The 16,746-nt window shown below is 52.5% G+C and overlaps 7 protein-coding genes across 7 annotated transcripts; 2 read left to right on the top strand and 5 right to left on the bottom strand.

Moving 5' to 3' along the window:
* Nucleotides 1-42: 42 nt before the first annotated feature.
* On the bottom strand, nucleotides 43-2,344 carry BO85DRAFT_373609 (glycine--tRNA ligase; the record flags this gene model as incomplete). Its single annotated transcript, XM_025656090.1, has 2 exons — nucleotides 43-426; nucleotides 503-2,344. The coding sequence occupies 2 exons, from the start codon at nucleotides 2,342-2,344 to the stop codon at nucleotides 43-45; spliced, it is 2,226 nt and encodes a 741-aa protein (XP_025514824.1).
* A 289-nt stretch (nucleotides 2,345-2,633) lies between these two features.
* Nucleotides 2,634-4,273, top strand: BO85DRAFT_44471 (rRNA-binding ribosome biosynthesis protein RPF1). The gene has a single exon (XM_025659090.1). The coding sequence runs from the start codon at nucleotides 2,716-2,718 to the stop codon at nucleotides 4,078-4,080; it is 1,365 nt and encodes a 454-aa protein (XP_025514823.1). The 5' UTR covers nucleotides 2,634-2,715; the 3' UTR covers nucleotides 4,081-4,273.
* BO85DRAFT_44394 (class I SAM-dependent methyltransferase) lies at nucleotides 4,273-5,718 on the bottom strand. Its single transcript, XM_025658902.1, has 2 exons — nucleotides 5,427-5,718; nucleotides 4,273-5,354 (listed from the first exon to the last, which is right to left on the bottom strand). Exons 1-2 carry the CDS (start codon nucleotides 5,573-5,575, stop codon nucleotides 4,466-4,468), a joined length of 1,038 nt encoding a protein of 345 aa, XP_025514822.1. The 5' UTR covers nucleotides 5,576-5,718; the 3' UTR covers nucleotides 4,273-4,465.
* Nucleotides 5,719-7,063: 1,345 nt separating this feature from the next.
* BO85DRAFT_422969 (aminoacyl-tRNA hydrolase) lies at nucleotides 7,064-7,834 on the top strand (the record flags this gene model as incomplete). Its single annotated transcript, XM_025657997.1, has 1 exon — nucleotides 7,064-7,834. One exon carries the CDS (start codon nucleotides 7,064-7,066, stop codon nucleotides 7,832-7,834), a length of 771 nt encoding a protein of 256 aa, XP_025514821.1.
* A 42-nt stretch (nucleotides 7,835-7,876) lies between these two features.
* Nucleotides 7,877-9,615, bottom strand: BO85DRAFT_450295 (amphiphysin-like protein RVS161). The gene is made up of 6 exons (XM_025660342.1): nucleotides 9,288-9,615; nucleotides 9,142-9,192; nucleotides 8,990-9,035; nucleotides 8,846-8,919; nucleotides 8,624-8,771; nucleotides 7,877-8,551 (listed from the first exon to the last, which is right to left on the bottom strand). The coding sequence occupies exons 1-6, from the start codon at nucleotides 9,298-9,300 to the stop codon at nucleotides 8,098-8,100; spliced, it is 786 nt and encodes a 261-aa protein (XP_025514820.1). The 5' UTR covers nucleotides 9,301-9,615; the 3' UTR covers nucleotides 7,877-8,097.
* A 1,392-nt stretch (nucleotides 9,616-11,007) lies between these two features.
* Nucleotides 11,008-11,317, bottom strand: BO85DRAFT_450294 (uncharacterized protein; the record flags this gene model as incomplete). Its single annotated transcript, XM_025660341.1, has 1 exon — nucleotides 11,008-11,317. Exon 1 carries the CDS (start codon nucleotides 11,247-11,249, stop codon nucleotides 11,010-11,012), a length of 240 nt encoding a protein of 79 aa, XP_025514819.1. The 5' UTR covers nucleotides 11,250-11,317.
* A 1,533-nt stretch (nucleotides 11,318-12,850) lies between these two features.
* Nucleotides 12,851-15,039, bottom strand: BO85DRAFT_44342 (serine/threonine protein kinase SAT4). Its single transcript, XM_025658876.1, has one exon. It carries the CDS (start codon nucleotides 14,627-14,629, stop codon nucleotides 13,001-13,003), a length of 1,629 nt encoding a protein of 542 aa, XP_025514818.1. The 5' UTR covers nucleotides 14,630-15,039; the 3' UTR covers nucleotides 12,851-13,000.
* Nucleotides 15,040-16,746: the final 1,707 nt, after the last annotated feature.

Here is a 16,746-nt window from a genome sequence, read left to right as displayed (position 1 = left end):
ACAGCGTTCTTTTGGTTTAAATTAGACAAATTCTCTCTCCATCTACTCAACCTCCTGGCCAGTGAACTCGGGCAGGCGCTTGCGCACATCCTCCCAAGTCTCCTCACCCTCCACCAGGGACTTGATGGCCTGGGCAATCTCGTCCTCGCTGGCACGAACCTGCTTGGTCGAGTCACGGTCACGCAGGGTGAAAGTGTTGTCCTTGACGGACTGGAAGTCGACCGTCACACCAAACGGCGTACCCAGCTCGTCGTTGCGCGCATAGCGCTTACCGATACTGGCGGAAGAGTCATCCACACGGTTGGACACTCCCATGCGACGCAGCTTAGTCGTCAGGCGCTGCACCAGCGGCGCGAACGACTGGTGCGTCGACAGCGGCACGATCAGCACCTTGGTCGGGGCAATCGCGGGAGGGAAGGACAGGACCTAGCAATTCATCCATTAGCATCACGAATCAACCATAGTAGAAAAAACCAAGGTCAGAAGAGGGAAGAAAACTTACACCACGGGCCTCATCACCCTCACGGGACCAGTAGACCTGCTCGATCATGCTGTACAGGATACGACCAATACCGAACGAGGGCTCAATGACATTAGGAGTGTACTCGCGCACATTCTCCACGCGCGTGCGCTTCTCGATCTTGATCAACTCCTTGTCCAGCTCAACCTTGCCGCCAGCGACACCCTCAACTTCCACCTCGATCTTGCCGGTCTGCTCGAGGTCGAGCGACAGCTTCTCGCGCAGCTCCTGCGACAGAGCATCAATCGCCGCCGTGACGGTCTTGCCGTCCTTCTTGAAGCGGGGACCGAACTTCTTCTTGTCCAGGTCGATCTGCCACTCCTCCACCTTGAGGGGCTCCGCCCGAGTCTCACGGACAACGAGCGGGGCACCGGTCTTGTTCTTGTGCACGGTCAAATCGTAGGCACTACGGTCAGCGCAGCCCACACACTCGATCCAGCCGTAGCTGGTCTGCAGCTCGGCATCCCAGCAGTCAGTGGCGTAGTGAGCCATCTCGTTAGCCATGTGCTGGCGGAAGCGCAGCTTCTTGGGGTCCACACCCAGCTTGAGCAGGAACAGCTGGATACGAGCCAGGAAGTAACCCAGGGTCTCGTTGTCGACGAGGCCAGTCTCGACGGCCTTGCCGATAGTCATCTCCTCGGTCTTGGTGCTGCCGGACAGCTGGATGTCGCGGTTGAGCAGGGTCATCTTGACGTCCTTGACCTCCTCGAAGCGGGCGTGCTTCTTGCCACCCTGGGGGTCGACAAAGTGCTCGATCTCAGCCATCAGGAACTCACGCACCCGCAGCAGACCGGCGCGCGGGGAGATCTCGTTCCGGAACGACTTGCCGATGGAGGCAGAGGCGAAGGGCATAGACTGCTGGTTGAACTCGAGCAGCTTCTGGAAGTTGAGGAACTGACCCTGAGCGGTCTCCGGGCGCAGGTAGCCGGGCATGTTGCTGCTGGGGCCGATCGAGGTCTGGAACATCAGATTGAAGGCCACGGGGGGCAGGAGGTTGCCATCGGTGGTGGGGTTGCGGATGTCGTACTTGGCGATGATCTTCTCGAGTTCGGGGCCGTCGAAGTTGTCGATCTGGGCGAGGGTCTCCTCGTACTCCTTGACAACGGCGTCATCCAGCTTAACCGCCTTGGTCTGCTTGACCTTCTTCTTCTTCTTGGCCTCCTTCTCCTCGTCCACCTCAACCTTTTGGCCACGGGCCTCCTTGTCACCCTTCAGGCGGGCCTCGAGCACCTCCTCGACCAGGTGGTCGGCGCGGAAGATCTCGCCGGTCTTGGGGTCCTTGCACATCCAGTCGGCGAACTTGTCGACGTGACCACTGGTCTTCAGGATCTCGTGCGGGGTGAGCATGGTGCAGTCGACCTCGAGCATGTCCTCCTCCAGGACGAAGTGCTTGCGCCACAGATCGACAATGTTGTTCAGGACGGCGCAACCGGGCGGGCCATAGTCGTAGAGGCCGGAGACACCACCGTAGATCTCGAAGGAAGGGGTATAGAAGAGACGGCGGCGCAGCATAGAGTCCAAGACGGACCGGTCGACGACCTGGCCGGTCTTGGTGGAGAGGGAAGCCATTTTGGTGGACTTCTTTTTGGAGGACGGCTGAGGGAGATGATGTCGCGTACGGGGGAGGGAGGTGGAAAAGGAACGGGGAGGAAGAATAAAGGAGGAGGAAGAGGAGCTGGCGCAAGTGGGGGGAAGACGAAAAGCCAGAAGTTGGCGATGAAGAAGACGATTGGGATGGCGGGGACAAAAAGACCGAAAAGAGGGACCCAATGCCCGCCGACACCTCAGGCCGACCAGCCGCTGAGCGCTGCTGCAGTGACTCATCCGCCTGCCCTTTTGTTCAACTCTCCACCAATCCACAAGTTTACCGTCGATAAGGAATGCGGAGACAAGGGACTTATGCGGGGCTGTAATGGCCTTGATTCTCTTCCGGCGAATTACCCTCCTTCTTCCGCCAAATAATCACGAAAAGGAATCCAATTCCTGGCCGATCGCGAGAAAGCTGAACTTCCCTTCATTTCCCAATCGAGCCGCGCCCTGGATGACTCAGCAGGCCTTTTCTCACCGCCGGATGAACACTTGATCCGCCAGATTTTTTTGGATAGCCCAAACGGGTAATCCAATATTGATATCTTCATTTGCTTCGACTCAACTACTTCCTACCCCTCCATCGTTCACCCCAATTCCAGCAAACGATGGTTTCGAAGAAAGCTTCCCACCGGCCGCCTCCGGGCGTCGGTCTCGACGCAAAGCCCCGCAACAAGATCCAGCGCAAACTCCTCCATATCAAGCGCAAGCGCGCCAAGGACTCTTCTCGCCGTGCCGAACGATATGCTTTCAAGAAGGAAGAGGCCAAGAACCCCAAGCTGAAGGAAGAGCGTCTGAAGCGCAACATTCCCCTGACCATCGACCGCAAGCGAGTCTGGGATGACGCCGGCAGCGACGTCGAGGACGGTCTGGGATTGAGCGTGGACGTCGAGCGCATCAAGCGGCGCAAGCAGGAGGAAGAGGAAGAGCTGAACCGGCCCCTGAACGAGGACGATCAATCCTCCGACGCTGAAGAAGAAGAAGGATCAGAGGATGACGAGGACGACGACGTGGACAGCATGCTCGCCAGCAGTGACGAGGAAGACGAAGGCGCCTCCGACGACGACGACGACGACGACGACGAAGACGAAGACTCATCCTCCGGCAAGAAGAAATCGAAATCCTCCTCCGACTCGACTCGCGGCCGCAGCAAATCATCCCTCCCCACAGCCACAGAGCGCGCCACCAGCCCCTCCCAATCGACCAAGAGCACCAACCTAAATCTCGTCCCCGAAGCCCTAGCGTCCAAATTTCCCTCCCTCTTCAGCACCGAGAACCCCAAGTCCCCTAAGATCCTCATCACGACGTCCCTCAACTCGTCCCTTCACCACGAAGCCGAGCTCCTCACCGACCTGTTCCCCAACTCCGTCTACGTCCGCCGCACGCGCCACCGCTTCGCGCACCAGTTCTCCATCCGCGAGATCTCCAAGTTCGCCACGAACCGCAACTTCACGGCGGTGGTGATCCTCCGCGAAGACCAGAAGAAGCCCGCCGGTCTGGACATCGTGCATCTCCCCACGGGACCCATGTTCCACTTCTCCATGACGAACTGGGTCGAGGGCAAGCGCATCCCGGGTCACGGACGCGCTACGGACCACTGGCCCGAGCTGATTCTGAATAACTTCCGCACGCCGCTGGGTCTGTTGACGGCGCATTTGTTCCGGACTTTGTTCCCGCCGCAGCCTGATATCGAGGGCCGGCAGGTCGTGACGGTGTTGAATAGTCGTGATTACTTGTTCTTCCGTCGTCATCGGTATGTGTTCCGGGAGAAGAGGGAGACGGAGAAGGCGGTTGTGGGTGCCGATGGAAAGGAGATGAAGGGCGCGGAGGGGATTAGAGCGGGTATGCAGGAATTGGGACCCCGGTTTACGTTGAAGTTGCGCAGAGTTGATAAGGGGATCCAAAGAGCTAGTGGACAGGAGTGGGAGTGGAAGGGGCAAATGGAGAAGACGAGGACGAAGTTCCAGTTGTAGTTTCTTCTTTGCTTCATACTTGTTTGGTAACTGCCCGCTGTTGTCTTTGTTTTGTTTTGTCTAGCCTGTTGATGTTGTGCTCGACTGCATTGGGTTCGGGGCGTTAGGATAAAAAAGGTCTCTTCTGTTGTTTGTTCACTTGCTTTCTATTGTTGTATGTACGTTGGAGATATCACATCTATATGGTCTGTGCGAGAGAATAGATACAAAAAGTCTGAACTATCTCCATTGGAGGTTATATCTTCAAGATAAACCCTGATCAAAGTCCATACCGATCCACGGTATGGTATAAGTGATAATGGAATCATAATCATAAGGTCATCAACAGAACAAGAAGAAGAAGAAGGAAGGAAGGAAGGAAGGAAGTGGATTTCCACATATCTGCTCACGTCAATGGCTTCCGCCCCGTTACGATCTTCACCCTCGCACTAATGCGATACACGCCTTGCAAGATTTCCGCACGCACCTGGTCACATAGTTCGCGAACTTCCTCCGCCACCCAGCCATACGTAGTGGTCAGGGCACGCAAACTATATGATTCCAGGCCCTCCAATAATGCAATGAGGCCCATTTTGCCGACGGTCCGGTCATGCGGCGACTCGGGCCACAGACCGATGGGGAACGTGTACTCGCGGACATCAATATCGATGAACCCCTGAGCACGGAAGAGCGCGGGCTGGAGATGGCTCAGATCGCGCAGGTAACCTGCCGAGTAGTCTGCGGAGCGGAGGGCGGAGGCAAAGAGACGTAGGTAGGAATTCGGCGGGAGGGATATCATGGTTTCAGCGGCGAAGTCGGTATCTGCGACTTCGAGGTAACCGCCGGGAGCGAGGTGGTCAAAGGCTTGCTGGTAGATAAAGGACCAGTCGGGGAAGGCACCAGAGAGGCCGCGGAGGTGGATGAGGTCGAAGGGGATGTCGTAGGCCCATTCGTCGCGGGCGTCGTCGAGGTGGAAGGAGAGGTTAGGGAGGTCGACATGGCCGAGGGCGTTGTCGAAGACGCCGATGTCAGAAGCAATGATGGTGCCGTGGGGGTAGGCGTGGCTCATTTCAATGGCCCAGTCACCGGGACCGGTGCCGATGTCGAGGACGCGAGGCGCATTGGTAACTATGGGGGCGGCGGTTAACTGCCCGTCTAGGAGGATGAGGTAGATCTGGTGGACGATGTTCAGACGGGTTCGTTCGGGTTCATCGTTCGGCATGTGGTATGAATCGTTGGGGTAGCGACGGTTATTCTCTTCGTAGATGTCGAGCTGGTGTGTCTCACACGAGTTGCTGGTGGTGGTGTATGGTTAGCAACTCCACTGGGGGTTGGCATTGCAGGATACCAATAAAGGCATTGCATACATGGATGCTTCGTCCGAGTCTGCATCTGACTCGGAGTTGGACTCGGGATCCGGAGACTTCGTCCATGATTGCTTCTGCGCATTCTCATTCTCGTCGGGCTCGACGATTGGCTCGTTGTGGCCCAACGGCTGGAGATCTTTTGCCTCCATGACATGACGAAGTTGAGAGGGGTGTTCGGTGAAGGGTGTGGCGTGCTCGGGTTTATAGAGAAGCTTCTCTTGAAGACAGAGGCCGACGTCAGGCCCGATCAAGCTTAGGGCAGCACTTTCTGTAGCAACTCTCAAGGTGCAACCACAATCAGGATCATACGAGGCCGTCAAAACATGTGCCACGAGTGCTAATAGCGAGCTTCACTGACACGTAGGAGGTGAATAGTTCATCGTTTCTGTTCCAGCCCAAGACCACAGGGAGGAAGAAAAAGCAAAGATGGCGGAAGATGCCGAGAATGACGCAGTTGGTCCAAGTAGTGCTGGAGGGACAAACACGGAGGTTTCTCAACGGCTTGGGGAGCACGAGAAATTGGACGACGGACCCCGGATGGTCGGAATATAGTACATTGGCTGGCCTAGAGAGAGGAACTCGACCAGGTGGGCTGTGGACAGTGAGGAAGAGGAAGAGTAAAACGCCGGAGAAAAGAATGGAAAGATGGCATAGAAGCTATGCCAGCTTGGATAGACAGTTGATCAGCACCGAGACTGTGATAGGCGACCCAAGGCCGCTGGACTAGTTCATGCACCGCGCATGCTGAGAGGCCGAGAGAAGTCTCTAGACCCATCGATGCAGAGGCAGACTGGAAGGCCCCGTTCTGATCGACGGGAACGGGCCAGTTTCTGGGAAACCAACTGCAGTGCGACTAGACAAAGCACACGAGACGCCATGCAGCCAGCGGTCCTTTCATTTCCCCGTTTTGTGGCAGCCGGGGTGGTCGTTCCCTAGTCCTGGGTCGATTTTGGCCCGATCGTCTGGCTTAGTCTGGGAGTGTCGGGGTAAGAGACGAGACGCTTAGGCTGATAGGCTAGAGGGACAGTTCTGGCGGTCATCTTGTAGTTGTGGCCTTGTGAGTTCTGTTTTTAGTGCAGTGTGGCGTCTGGCACAGCCTGACGCTGAGGCTGCAGGGACAAGGGTTTGTATGGTATTTGGTCGAGCATTTCTCCACATGTGATCCATAGGTAGCAGCTTCTGCTATTAGTTAATTATTAACAGTTAGATATGTGAGTCAGAAAGTGAGTCAACTCAGCGGGATAAGCATGCAAGTATACCGGGTGGTCCTGTTGATAGAGGTAAGAAGAGGAAGTATACAGTTCTGCGATGATGAAATGAGTAGCAGTCAGTATAGTATAAGAAAGAACCCCAAACCCACACCAGTAAAAATGATGATCCCAGAAATAAATCTCTGTGTAAATATATATGCCATGGACATCAATTCATCCCAATCAAGTGGAAACAGCAAAGCAAAGCGAAACAAAAGCAAGTTCCCGTCGATGCATGAAGCAGTAGTGCTGCACAGCGCCCAAACCACGGAACAGGAACAGGAACAAGGACATCATCACCAACCATCCGCAAAATCCTCCTCCACCACCACAACCCTCCCCCTCAACCACAACCTCAACACCACCTCTCCCACACCTTCACCCTCAATGTCCACCCCTCCCCCCCTCAAAACCCCCCGACGCTTCCTCTTCATCGCCTCAATCGGCAATCCACGCCCATACCGCACGACGCGACACAGCGCCGGCCACATCCTCCTCGAAGCCCTGACGCCACTTCTCCCACGCCGAGTCCCTCTCGTGGGCACCTCTCCCAACAATGGCAACATAATCAACCCTTTATTCTACAAAACCTACACGAGCCCATCATACATGAACGAATCGGGACCCAAACTCCTCCGCAACTTCCAATCGTGGCTCTCGTCCACCCAAACCGAAATATACCAGAAGATCGTGCAGCCGGGGAATGTACTCTCCACAAACCCAGAAACAGACGCTACAGCAGCAGCAGAATGGCATCTCCGGGGCGCTGATCCGACAACCCTCCGAAACTTCTCCCCGACACTAGTCATCCTCCATGATGAATTGGAGGCGCCGCTGGGAAAAGTCCGGGTGAAGAGAGGTGGGCCCGAGAAGGCGAGTTTGAGGGGACATCGGGGCTTGATTAGTTCGTTTGAGAGTTTGAGGGGCAAGGGGATGTATCCTCCCAATCCGAAGAAGAATGTACTTGGGGCCGGGGTGGATTTGTCGGTCTTGAGGATTGGGGTGGGGATTGGGAGGCCCGAGACGAGGGATCGAGGGGGTGTTGCGAAGTATGTCCTGTCGGAGATGAGTGAGCAGGAATTGAAGGCTGTGAGGGCTGCCGCGGGGCCGGTTTTGGAGGTGTTGGTGGATGAGTTGTATAGGGATGGTGCGGAGTGATATTACTTATTGTGTAATTATAGATAGATCGGATAGAGATGGCTTAGAGATACCCTTATATTATTAGACTTGCTTTTCCCCTCTGCAGTCTACGCTTTCATCTACGTGCATATGGATTCGACTCAAGAACGCTCTCAAAGAAACAGTGTTAACAATGATACCAAGGCTTGGATGCAGAATGATTAAAGCGGCTATCATCGCACGCAATTAAAGAAAACAGACAAGCAAAGACTTTGAACTCCACTCCAAAGTACCATGAACTATCAGACCGTGCCTGCTATGCTCAAATCCCGAATCTCCTGCAACACCTCTTCCACCCGGTTGTCCAGGTCTCCCCGAGCATACTGATCCCTCGTCTCCGCATCCAAGTACTGTTGCACCTGCGCCATGCGCGAGTATGCCTCCGCGCAGAACCGCAGTTGAATCTTCACCAGGGCCTCGAAGCTAGGATCCAGGTACGGCACCCGCAGGTCGATGAGCTGAGGCAGTTCAGTGAAGAGCTGTTCGTTCAATTGCTCATACGCTTGCTTGGCGATTTCCGTCTCGCGCTCCGTCCGGGGCAGTTTCGTCGCATCCTTATCGGGCTTTTCAACCAGCTTCTTGACCTTGGCGCGCATCGAATCGTAATCGAGTAACTTGTGGTTGCGCTTCTTAATGCATTCGTTGATATCCGGGAAGTAGGCACAGAACCGAGAGATGGGTTCCAACACAGTCGAGCTATAAAATACCAGTCAACCAATGAGTCGCCACGCCCAAAAGGGCGTCCATAGCAATGACTCCAAAACGTACCGGTACGGGCCGTCCAGCGCCTTGATCGTTTCCGCATCCAGATCCTCCACAGCCTGCTTATAACTCCGACTCACTCCGTCGTTGGTCCCGGCATCACCATAGAAGGCATCAATAGTCTCGGCGATCCGCATCTGCGAGGCAGTCATAGCTATCCATCACCATCCAACGTCAGCATCCGCCTCCGCATCATACCCAATATTGCGACCGGAACATCAAACACACCTCGTAGCGAATCCAAGTATCCCTTTGCCTCTTTCTGTAACCGATTTGCGGCGGCTTCCATCGTCCGGTACCGACTATATCGCATCGTGTCCATGTCAGTCAAACAAGTTGCCTCCCCTTTCCAATCAGTCGGACAATCCATACCGCTCTTCAATCTCATAATCGCGATCACTTGTGCGCTCCACATGTCCTGTTTAACCCAAGCCAATGCGTCAGTATATTCCTTGCAATACCACCAAGCAATATGTCGTAGAGGTATTCGTCCCCGACTCGAGCGGGGTTGTGATCCAACATACCCGTCTTCATCATCACCTGCGTGGTAGCGCGGTTGACATTTTTCTTGAACCCTGTAGACCCGGTCAGAATGACAATTCAGGTAGGGATGGGTGCCTGTACGGCGCAGAATCCATCGATAGGTAGGAACGGGGAGTATTCAGCGCACCTGCCCAGGACATGATGGCGACTTCAGTAGCGGTCGGTCGGGGGGGTCCGGTAACCAGTTAGGGGGTGGGGTGTGTATGTTCGAAATCAAAGAACCGGTAACTCCGTAGGTGGAGGACAAAGTGGATTATTGGGATATAGTAGACGTATAATGTGAGGAGAGGGGGAAGGAGAATAGACACAGGGTTGATTGAATGAATGCGAAAGGCCCTCAGAAAGCAAGATGCCCGATGCGGGACGGAATGATGTTCGGAGACGTTCGATTGATTGATTGATTGGCGTGGCTGTGGCTGTGCACTTCTCTGCTTGGATCCCGTGGCTGTGTCATGATTATTTACTAAATCTTACTGTTCGGTTGTTTTAACTTACAGCCCTACGAAATGGAAAGTGTAAAATTAATTACCCGCAAGAATTTACGAACCAGCCGTTTTGAACTTCCGACTGCCGGTTCTGCTCGTTTCTGACGTCATAAGGCCGGCCCCTCCTCTACGTGTGATTAATGGAATCTGGCAGCCTGCCATCCGAGACTTCTCCAGGCAGATGGGGATGGTGATGTCAAAGAGGAAGGGGGTGGGTTCGGTTTGCCTTGTGCCTGAGTATGACTTTGGATGTAGCTGGAGACGTCATGATGCCAGCCAGATCGAGCGACCATCACGATGTGACACAAGATACATCAGAGTTTCGATGTCCTGTTGCCCTATGAGGCAATCAGAATGTATCCTACACCATCTTCATGCCGCATAATGCACTTCATGCGATGGCATTAAACTTCATGTAATAGTGTTGCATTTATCTGGAGTGCATTCGAGATTCTGTCAAGTGACAGTAAAAGTTGTAAGCGAAAGTATGGGGTACATGCAACCCTGATCTCGATGATTGTGGTCGCACAAACATTCTTCACGCTCCCAATACCCCTTAGGCAAGCGCACACTATTCAATATCACCTGCAGCTCGATGCTTCTTATGCCGCGGCTATAGTATACTAGGATGAGCATCTTATTCATGCGAAGCGATCCGTGTTTATCCGCGTTTGTCGGGATCCGTCCTTTAAAGACCGCAAAGTGTACCAGTGACGGGGCAAGTCTGGTATTCATCGCTCCAGCATTCCTGAAGATAGTGCATTAGTGTACCGAAGGAATCAATTTTCTTGTAAAACACATCTAGCAGCAACTTCAATGGACAAACCGTCCGGCACTTGAAGATTCAAAAGGAAGGTGTTGATGGTATACAAGAACGAGGGCACTAAATTGACTTCGCAATGAAAGACAATTTGCCAAGTATAACCGACATCGGCACCTCCCTTAGTTTGGGATCCAGACCCAAATCCTACTCGATGAGGCTAGTATGGCCAGCCTTGCATGGCTGACATCCACCTGATTTCCAATCGGCCTTCAGGTGGGTGTCCCTTACCTTCAGGGTCGTGGTCGTTGGCGGCCCTGGATTGCCCATAATTAGTCTCGGCTTAGGTAAAAAATGGTGCTGCCTGTCCGGGTTGCACGACGTGATCCTTCTGGGCGAGGACAACTGCATAGGGCTGGCCAGACTGCCGAGGGCGGCATTCCACAACGGGATCGGGCAGTGGCTCGAACAAAGGGGGATGAATCATGCATGCTTGTGTTGGGTTGAAGACGGTCAGGAGAATTAGTAATGATACATAATAGAAAGGGAAAGTGCTTCAACATAGATATGCAGTGTTGTGGTTGTCGTCCAGCGAACAAAACAATCACAAAGCTAGTGGACACACAATACCTATCCATTCCAACAGACCAGACTCACCTGCTGAGCACTGCTGAGCTGTTCGAGCTCCACCAGGCCAGGGTTTCAGCAAGCTAGCCTTCCTCCGAGGATTGGCTCCTATTGAACTACGGGCTCGCGTTCCTTTTTGGGGCTGCATGATGCGCCAAGCAAGCTTGATCTGGCTCGCGTCCGGCGTCCCCTCCGTTTGCAGCTCCGTACGGCCCATGTTTCGTTATGATGACCCTTATTGATTGGGTAGCCGGCCTACCTGAGGCACCTGATGCATCTGATGCATACACCTTCTCAGGCGTACCTAGGTACATTAATTGGAGTCTTCCAGACCTCCAGACCGATTCTCTTATCCATTGGCATGGAGTGTTGAGGATTGGAGAATGCTGTGCCTCTTGGCTGCCTAGGAAATCTTGGCATCGATAGAAGTATGGGCCCAAGACAATAGTAAGAAGTCGCTCACGCATCGGCCGCTATGCTAGTTGTACTTTCGACTCAGAAGTTCCTCATGCAAACATTATTGGACGGATCCACACCTTTCACCATCCTGGTGTGAGAATTTTTCTTCGGCTGCTGGAAGAAGGTTGGCCCTATTGCAGACGTCGGCGTGTAACAATTTCCAGCTGTTGAAAAGGGATAGTCAGAAGCTGGCCTACCTTGCACAGGGCCCGTCGCTTGCATGCTAATATGATCGGAAAATGTAGCATCTTATTCACCCTAGACGTCGACTAGACGTGGCGTCAGCAGCAAGTAGAATAGGGGGCAGCCAACGACTGTCGAGACGCACTCAAGAGTCATCATCAGGTATCGACCGACCGACTGGGAGGGGGAAAAAGTCTGTTTAGTGTGGGAAGCCCCATACTTCCAAGGCCAAGTGGACGCTGCCAACTGTACTCCAGCCGGTCATAGAGCTCCTGGAACCATCTGCTCCTGGGTCACTCAAGAGGTGCTGCAGCAACGACATAGATGATAGTACCGGGACTAGGTTTGAACCAGAGGTCTGCTAGTAAGGTCGAGTCATGAGTCTGTCTACTCCGGGGGTAGTCATAGGGAGATTTAGGGGGATAGAAAGGCTGATGGGTGGGTAATATCATATACGATGGGGTGAGGAAGGAACCATCGAGCAATACTTCCTGCTCCTGCGGCGTCAGGCCAACTCACCTGACCGCCGCCGGCTCATCCAAAAACGTCTCCCCAAAAATGATGCTTTAAACTCAAATAATGCGCAGGTTTGATTCGTAGATATGATGCGGATGCTCATAGTTATACTGGAATATGTGCTGCAAATGGGTATCCCAAGATAAATCACACCGCCCATACTAATACAACCTCCCGATGCTACATCTCACAAAACCCATAATGCTCCAACACCGTCCCATGAGGATGAATATATGCGCGCCCAGACCCAAAAAGGTGGAAGCCGGCCAGCATGATCAACATAACCCGGGCAGAAAGGGAAAATTTCCCTGTCGGTGTTTGTCATTCAGCCACTGACAAGACCCATTAAAAACGCATATAGGGAATGAGACCAATCAAAGAATGCCTGAGATGCATGAAATGCGAAAGAAAAGGTATCGAACGTAGAAAACCATGGCGAACAAAAAAAAAGAAAATGTGGGAGGAATGAAAAGGTGGCTCATAGGTCATGACTCTTCGTTGCATTGGCATGAAAACATGACGACCAAACTAAGCCCATAAGCTAGTAGGCAGATGAAAAAGAAGATGAAAGACAGAAAACATGCGCCGGTATAGTAGTGTAAAATCAAGGTGCCTCCTTCTATAAAACAGCTCAGAAGGACCGGGAATAAAAAAATAAACAACCCTCCCAAAAGGACCGGGAGAAACACATAAACCACCCGGGTTAATGGTTTTAAGCAGTCGCCAGAGGCAGACAAACAGAAACAGGCAGACCACCATCAGGGATACACAGCCCGGAACAACGTCCGATCAATCCGTCGAGACCATGTATCAGTATCCTTCCTCGCCAGCCTTGCACAGCTTGATCTCACGAACCCACTCGGATTTCAAGACTTGCGAGGCGTTGATACGGCGGGAAGGATTGGGATCCAGAATAGAGTAGATCACGTTTCGGCAACGCGCCTGGGAGACATTGTGAGCCAGTGTCAACTTGAAGCGAGGGGTTCGCTCAACACTTACCCGATGCAGAGTTTCAATGGGAGCGTAACCATCCTCATGCTTACGACCCTCCAGATAGCGTTGGTAAAATTCATCCTCATCCTTGCGGGCCACACGCCAGAGATGGCGTCCAGTCCTCATGGCCATGTAAATAACGCCCGTCGCCCATACGTCCACCGCTCGAGGGTCGAATTCCTTCTCGACGTATTCCTCCGGGGCGATGTAAGGGGCTGAACCACAGAGGCCCGCAGTCATGTGAGCTTCCTTTTCCCATGCCATGCGGAAGCATTCACCATTTCCGAAATCTGTAATTTTGAGAGCTCCGTGGGTGGTCAATAACAGGTTCTCAGGCTTCAGGTCACGGTGGGCAACACCCATTTCGTGCATGTATTCCACGCCACGCATAAGCTGCTTGAAAAAGCAATCCGCCTCGGCGACCTCCAATTTTCCGGCCGCCAACACGAGGGTATAGAGATCGCCTCCAGCGCAGTACTCCATCACCTCACAGTAGTCACCTTTGGCATCCTGTAGAAGATCAAGGGTGTGAATGACGTTGGGGTGGCGAAGGGAAGAGGAAATGCAAAACTCCGAGGTTAATCGCTTCTGATACTTCTTCGTCGTCTCCTGTGGCCGACGACGGAACTCTTTCACGGCATACAGCTGTTCAACTTTCGAGTCTCTCGGGTCCACCTTGTGGGATATCCGAACAATACCGAAGGCGCCACGGCCAACGATTTCCTGGCATTTTCCGTATTTGTCAACCAGCGAAGCGGTGGCGTTGGGGCCGCCCTTCTTGTCGGCGGCTAGCTTATCCCGTTCGTTTTTAAACTGGTCGATCCATGTAGACATAAGTGATAGTTGTTGCTCGTCCACGTGATCATCCTTCTTCCTGCCACCGCCCAGCATGTCACGTAGTAGATCCGTCAGCTTCTCCTGTCGTCTTGCGCTGCGGAGGTGATGATTATGAGTGCCATCTCCGGGCAACTCGAAGCGTTTGTGAACGGGGGCAGCTTCTTTATTATCTTTGCCATTGCTGGACTTTGGCTTCTTCTCGGCCTCCTCTTTCGTAGATGCCTGTCGCGAGGGGGCTCTGGAGGATGGCTTGGAGTTGGGCTTGGAGGAGGGCTTAGAGGTGGGCTTGGATTGTTTGATGCTGGCGTTCGAGGGAGCTTTGATGCTTTCTGTACTGCTGTCTGAGAAGTCGCGATGCGATTCCTGCTCTTTCGGAGTCGACTTCCCAGTATTGGAGAACATGCGAGAGATGCGATTGGCCATGGTAGGTCTAGCGATCTTTGCGGGGGTGGGAGGAACGGGGAGGACGTCCCCGTTCGCGGCGGACAGATTCATGCCCGCTAAAGCACGTGTTACCTGGGGCTCTCCATCTCGGGAATCATAGGAGATCTGTGACGCTGTGGTGGAGGAGACTGCGGAAGGTACTGGTGAAGCAGATTGTGGAGTCATGTGCGGTAGTGAGAAATGAAAAGTACACGGAGGTAAAGAGGCACAAGAATGCCCCCCGTGACAAGGTGGGAGAAAATTAAAAGCCTACAGCACGAAGCTGCAAAGGCCAACGACAATGGCTATGGAAAAGAAATTGAGAGATGAAGAAGAAAGTTGGGAGGAACGGGGGGAGAGGAAGAGAGAAAAAAGTTGCGGTGGCCCCAGTCGGTCGTGGTGGTGGCCTGAGGCGACGGGGTCGTGTTCTTCTAGAGTGACGAAAGTGACTTTGGGTTGTGGAAATTACAATAAGACTTTTTTTTTTTTTTTTTCCTTTTTTTTTCCCTTCCCCTCCGTTTTGTTTAGTCAAAGGGTGGGCAAAATTGAAAAGGGAAAATGAACCAGCGGAAAAAAAAATTCAGAAAAAGAAATAATAATAATAAAAAAAGAAAAATTCAGTTTAAAGAAAAAAAAAATTGAAGCACGGCGCAACAAGGCACGGGAATGCCCAGATGGAACGGTACAGACAAGACTAGGGTCCTTAAGAGAAGACTTGGCTCGTTGCCTTGCGAATTCCACTAAAGTCAGGAGGGAAAACAGCTGTTGTGCTGATGAAAATTACCCCGGGGGAAAGGCTCTCGTAAGAAAATAGGGAAGAGTGAGGGAAGAGGGCTCAGCCTAGTCCACCGGGGGTGCCCAGGTTGAAATACCCTAACTGGTACCGTAGTACGCCGCGGGCGTCGCAGGTTGGTGCCGGGCAGGTAACCTAACCTGAAGTATGAGACTCTGGATGATGGAGGCAGTGGTCGAAGTAACCAAGCAATAGTTAGCTGAGGAGCACATTATGGGGGGGTGGGCTTGCTTAGTTAGTAGTCAGTCCCCTCTTCTTTCTCCTTCCAACTACCTAAAGGAACCACAGGTCGTTTTTAATTATTTCCCCCATTCGATGGATGGAATGATTTTATTATTCTGCATTTTTTTTAATTATAATTATGATCATATTATTAATAATCTTCAAATTGTAGGAACCTGCGTTGACCTTGAATGGATACAAGCCTCTGATTGAGGTTACAAAAGATGAGGGACTTTCCCGTTGTTACCGCATGTGGAAGAAAGGATAGCCCCCTCTCTCTGTCTCTCTCTCTCTCTCTCACCCCCTCAAGTCTTTGATCTAATCAGTTGGCCGTCTTTCTCTCCTTTTGTGCTTCCCCCAGTGGAATCCCGTGCTTGGGTCAGCATCGAGTAATACCGATTATTATGAAATCAAGGTGAAGAAGGCTCTCGCTACCGCCTCCCGTTCGCAGGTCTGCATTGGCTTCCTGTTACTGTAACGGTATGGTATCATACAGTTGCAGCCACACTTGTTTCCCACTGAACAATATTCTACTTTGGTCTCCGATGTAGGTATTTGGTTGCGATTCAAGTTGTATTTGATCGGCTTCATTGATTGATGACTTCATATGAAGCATTTCTTTAGACCAACACTTGCTCCTCTAAATTAACATCCTAATAACTAGTAGATTTGTGCGTGGAAGAATAGCTGTGACCAGGGTACCTGGTTATGTGGGCAGCAAGTAGTATTCTACGTAGTGCTTAATCCGTAAATCCGTCACAATACAACAGTGGCGCGGGCGTCTCTGCTCCAGCAGTACTAGTCAAAGTGACTGACAACTTACCTGCTTTTTAATTTAAAAAAGACAGGGCTCTCCTGTCCTGCAAGACCAAGTCTCCATCCGCTGTAAGATGTAAGATTATTTCGGAAGATCCTTGGAGCTAATACTCCGTTACTGGGGCTGCTTCCGCGTTCACATTCATCAGCTACTAAGCACTTCCTCCGTCTTGCTTTTTTGCTAGCGATGCCGATGTCCAGTCGACTGCTTCGTTGTCCCGTCGTCATTTACGCGCAACCACTCACTGTCAACTTTGCCTTTTCGACGTGAATGGGTCCCAGAGCCGATGGGATTACAGATTGTCACTCTCCCTTTCTCTTTTCTTCTAAACCAGCTTGACTTTCCCCCTCATTTTGCTACACGAAAATCAGTCGGATGACGTCCGCCTCGCGACCAGTCTCAGCGCTTGGTCTCGCTTGGTCTCGCACATTCTCTTTTCCCTTCCCCCCTCCTCAAAAACATGACGTTTTG

Source organism: Aspergillus piperis, assembly GCF_003184755.1.
Source record: "Aspergillus piperis CBS 112811 unplaced genomic scaffold BO85scaffold_11, whole genome shotgun sequence".
Taxonomy (NCBI): domain Eukaryota; kingdom Fungi; phylum Ascomycota; class Eurotiomycetes; order Eurotiales; family Aspergillaceae; genus Aspergillus; species Aspergillus piperis.
This window is presented reverse-complemented; position numbering and strand designations above follow the sequence as displayed.

What these genes read in the sequence shown, in the direction of transcription:
- BO85DRAFT_44471 (XM_025659090.1), top strand. Translation starts at nt 2,716, where the DNA reads ATGGTTTCGAAGAAAGCTTCCCACCGGCCGCCTCCGGGCGTCGGTCTC.
- BO85DRAFT_44394 (XM_025658902.1), bottom strand. Translation starts at nt 5,575, where the DNA reads ATGGAGGCAAAAGATCTCCAGCCGTTGGGCCACAACGAGCCAATCGTC. An exon ending in GACTCGGACGAAGCATCCAT is followed by an intron (nt 5,355 to 5,426) that starts GTATGCAATGCC and finishes CACCACCACCAG; the next exon opens with CAACTCGTGTGAGACACACC.
- BO85DRAFT_450295 (XM_025660342.1), bottom strand. An exon ending in GCAGGTGATGATGAAGACGG is followed by an intron (nt 9,036 to 9,141) that starts GTATGTTGGATC and finishes TGGGTTAAACAG; the next exon opens with GACATGTGGAGCGCACAAGT. An exon ending in GATTATGAGATTGAAGAGCG is followed by an intron (nt 8,920 to 8,989) that starts GTATGGATTGTC and finishes GATGCGATATAG; the next exon opens with TCGGTACCGGACGATGGAAG.
- BO85DRAFT_44342 (XM_025658876.1), bottom strand. Translation starts at nt 14,629, where the DNA reads ATGACTCCACAATCTGCTTCACCAGTACCTTCCGCAGTCTCCTCCACC.